The following is a 4,246-nucleotide window of genomic DNA, read 5'->3' on the forward strand; positions in this document are numbered from 1 at the left end:
CCACAGCAATCAGCCAATCATAGCACACTTCCCACAGCAATCAGCCAATCATAACACACTTCCCACAGCAATCAGCCAATCATAACACACTTCCCACAGCAATCAGCCAATCACAGTACACTTCCCACAGCAATCAGCCAAACACAGCAGAGAAGGTCATCAGCCTGAAAGCACGTGTAAGTTGACCTGTTGACCCTGCAGCACACAGGTGTGTGTTTTACCTGTCGAGGGGGGTTTACCTGTTGACCCTGCGGGGGCGTTTCTCCGGTTTGATGTCCACATCGTAGTGGTACACGTCCATCTTGGGCACCTGCACCTGGAAGTGATTGGCCAGCAGGAGAATGGGCTTTCCCACCGTGCCCAATCCAGGGCGCCGAGGAGGCTGGAGCAGGGAGGGGGGCGGGGCCGGGGGGCCTGTGGGGGGAGGGGGTATACTCAGGCTCATCAGGGCAGGATTACTGAGTTAGCTGGGCCCTGTTTCACAGAGCAGGATTACTGAGTGAGCTGGATAACTGCAGTGAGTAAAACCTGGAAGCCTCCCAAATCTAGAACATGGACTGAAGTAAATAGAAATCACCACCCTGAAGTAAAATCCAGCTCTGACCAGCTCGGAATACCAGCTACCCGCTGTTTAAAAACATTTAGCTAGTAGAGCAGAACCATTCACTGTTTAAAGTGACTTTTCTTTAAAGGTACAATAGGTAAGATTTTTGTGTTAAAACATTGTTACAAGACCATTGTAAATACCTTCCTATCACTGAAAAAGTCTCACTGACATGTTGACTCACCCTCTGCCCGTGTTTATAGTCCTGAAATTCGGGTTTCAAAATATACAGTCGACAAACCGACACACCGACTCAAAACATTGTATAACTGTACAATAATTCAAGGTCATTGGTTGAAAATTGGTTCTAATTGGTTCAGCGCGTTTACAGAAAAGGGGCAGGGATAAACAGTGTTGTGGTTTGAAGGTGTTTGTTGCGGCTATTCTGTATAACAGGTCCACGTCCGCTTAAATGCGTGCATGGACAAGGCTAATTTCCAACACTATTGTGCCATTATGTTATTGTGACACCGATTTATTCAATTTTACGTATAATTAAAACACTTCAATAACTATCGAAGTTGCACATGTACATACGGGACGGGTTGGTTGCTGGATCTCGACATGAAAAACGTGGGGAATAAAGTGAAAAGAGGAAAATATGTGCTTTGGGTTTCGACAAGTAGCGAACAAATATGTCAAACGCACGTGGGCAATCGCTTCAAAACATTGGCTGCCTGTGACGTTTCTGCATAACTTAACCTTGACATCCGGAACCACTAATGACATATAGCGAACTGCCCAACAACACCAGTATCAAACGGCAGCTAGCGAGCTGGCTAAATGTGCAACACTGGCACACAGGACCGCAGATCGGTCCACTGTCTGGGGTTCCCACACGAAAGAAAGATTCGCCCAATCTACGCGTAAACCTCCGATGGTCTCGGACGGTGACAAGAACTCAAATCTCAGCAACAACCCATTCCACAAAAAACAGCCATTTAACGCTTTACCGCGACGAACTGATCTAAATAGCGATCAACCATCTTCACCACGAGCGCATTCCTCCCTTCCGCGCGGACAGCATGTAAACACACGGCCCCGACGCCACCCCCTCTCCCTCTCCACCTCCCCTTGCGTCCCTTGTTGATCTGCCAGTGTTGCCGAGGCCTTTACGATCCACGGCCCCCAGTCAGAATACCCCACCGCCTCTGCCCCTTCTCCACCGGGCCCAGCCTATGACAGCTTACCAGGTCCGAGAGCTTCCATGGCTGAGGGCTCGCTGTCCGCAGCTGTCCCGGCCTGGCGGCCCCGTACCGACGCCGAAATTGGGGGTGGTATGACGAGGCCGAAGGGGGGCTAATTTGAGAAAGTAAAGAGTGTTGTTGTGTTAAACACGATTAAATGCGGATCCAAGCGATGTGTACTGCGCATGCGTGCCCAGTGGAGTCGCCAAGTAACGCTATGATGGAGGATGAGACCGTCCACCAATAGCCTCCAGAGTTCAGTCGTTACGGAACTCTAACAGGAAATACAGTCATTCAATAACAGGAAAACTCATTTTCCAACAAAAGCATTTTTTTCTTCCTTCAGTGTTCACATAAATATGTTCTAATCCACGTCCGTTTTAATGTGTTTCACTTCAGATACAATTATTTGGATTGTGCTTGTTATGGTTACATTTTTTTTATGTATTTGTCATTTAAATATTGTTTTTAAGGGATGTGTCATAACATGCTAATAACACGCTGGATGTGACACCACATGCTAATAACACGTTCGATATGACACAATATGCTAATACCTCATTGGATGTGACAGAACATGCTTATATGTTGGATGTACAGGGCAGCCTGTAGTGTAGTGGTTAAGGTACATGACTGTAGCGTTGTGGTTAAGGTACATGACTGTAGTGTAGTGGCTAAGGTACATGACTGTAGCGTTGTGGTTAAGGTACATGACTGTAGCATTGTGGTTAAGGTGCATGACTGTAGTGTAGTGGTTAAGGTACATGACTGTAGCGTAGTGGTTAAGGTACATGACTGTAGTGTAGTGGTTAAGGTACATGACCCTGTAGTGTAGTGGTTAAGGTACATGACTGTAGTGTAGTAGTTAAGGTACATGACCCTGTAGTGTAGTGGTTAAGGTACATGACCCTGTAGTGTAGTGGTTAAGGTATATGACTGTAGTGTAGTAGTTAAGGTACATGACCCTGTAGTGTAGTGGTTAAGGTACATGACTGCAGTGTAGTGGTTAAGGTACATGACCCTGTAGTGTAGTGGTTAAGGTACATGACTGTAGTGTAGTGGTTAAGGTACATGACCCTGTAGTGTAGTGGTTAAGGTACATGACCCTGTAGTGTAGTGGTTAAGGTACATGACTGTAATGTACTGGTTAAGGTAAATGACTGGCTTCCCATTGCCGCACGCATCCGTTTCAAGGCCCTAGTGTTGGCATTTCAGGCTGCTAAGGGGACTGCCCCACCTTACATACAATCCCTGATCACTCCCTACTCCCCAGCTAGACCACTCCGGTCTGCCAGCTCTGGTCGCCTTACGGTTCCCTCTCTACGTGCACCTGGCGGTCGAGCTGCACGTTCACGCATGTTTTCCGTTCTGGTTCCTCAGTGGTGGAATGACTTGCCTACCACTGTCAGAACAGCAGAATCCCTCCCCCTATTTCGACGCAGACTCAAAACCCACCTTTTCAAACTCTACCTTAGTCCTCCCTTCTGATTTCCCCTGCCCCTCCTTTCTGATATCCCTATCCTTGTCTAACCCCCCCCCCCCCAAAAAAAAATAAAAAAATAAAAAAAGGAAAACATGCACTTCTGATGACAACTATGTTTAGAACAGCATTTCCTGTGTATTTTGCTAGTTTCTGGATGTGATGCTCTGACTTATGGTAGAACCTATGCACTTGTAAATCGCTTTGGATTAAAAGCGTCTGCCAAATGACTAAAATGTAAATGTAAATGGGACACACAAGGTCGGTGGTTCTAATCCCAGTGTAGCCAAAATAAGATCTGCACAGCCGTTGGGTCCTTGAGCAAGGCCCTTAACCCTTCATTGCTCCAGGGGAGGATTGTCTCCTGCGTAGTCTAGTCAACTGTACGTCGCTCTGGATAAGAGCATCTGCCAAATGCCATTAATGTAATGTAATGTAATGTAATGTAATGTAATGTGACACAACATGCTGCAATGTTATAGCGCTGTGTTATGGCATAGTTTTACAGAGAGTGTTATAGTGCAGTGTTATGGCATAGTTTTACAGAGAGTGTTATAGTGCAGTGTTATGGCATAGTTTTACAGAGAGTGTTATAGCGCAGTGTTATGGCATAGTTTTACAGAGTGTGTTTATAGTGCAGTGTTATGGCATAGTTTTACAGAGAGTGTTATAGCGCAGTGTTATGGCATAGTTTTACAGAGTGTTATAGCGCAGTGTTATGGCATAGTTTTACAGAGTGTGTTTATAGCGCTGTGTTATGGCATAGTTTTACAGAGAGTGTTATAGTGCTGTGTTATGGCATAGTTTTACAGAGAGTGTTATAGTGCAGTGTTATGGCATAGTTTTACAGAGTGTGTTTATAGTGCAGTGTTATGGCATAGTTTTACAGAGAGTGTTATAGCGCAGTGTTATGGCATAGTTTTACAGAGTGTTATAGCGCAGTGTTATGGCATAGTTTTACAGAGAGTGTTATAG

The 4,246-nt window shown here is 45.6% G+C and overlaps 1 protein-coding gene across 1 annotated transcript in view; it reads right to left on the minus strand.

The window, feature by feature from the left end:
* The window catches only part of LOC133134437 (protein argonaute-4-like), an 18,585-nt gene extending 16,609 nt beyond the window's left edge, over nucleotides 1-1,976 (minus strand). Inside the window, exons 1-2 of the mRNA XM_061250632.1 lie at nucleotides 1,795-1,976; nucleotides 240-414 (exon numbers count right to left, since the gene is read on the minus strand). Of these exons, the coding sequence (XP_061106616.1) occupies nucleotides 240-414; nucleotides 1,795-1,813 (194 nt within the window). The 5' untranslated portion in view covers nucleotides 1,814-1,976. The remainder of the gene's footprint in view (nucleotides 1-239; nucleotides 415-1,794) is intronic.
* Between the last annotated feature and the right edge of the window lie 2,270 nt (nucleotides 1,977-4,246).

This window comes from Conger conger, chromosome 1, assembly GCF_963514075.1.
Source record: "Conger conger chromosome 1, fConCon1.1, whole genome shotgun sequence".
Lineage (NCBI taxonomy): Eukaryota > Metazoa > Chordata > Actinopteri > Anguilliformes > Congridae > Conger > Conger conger.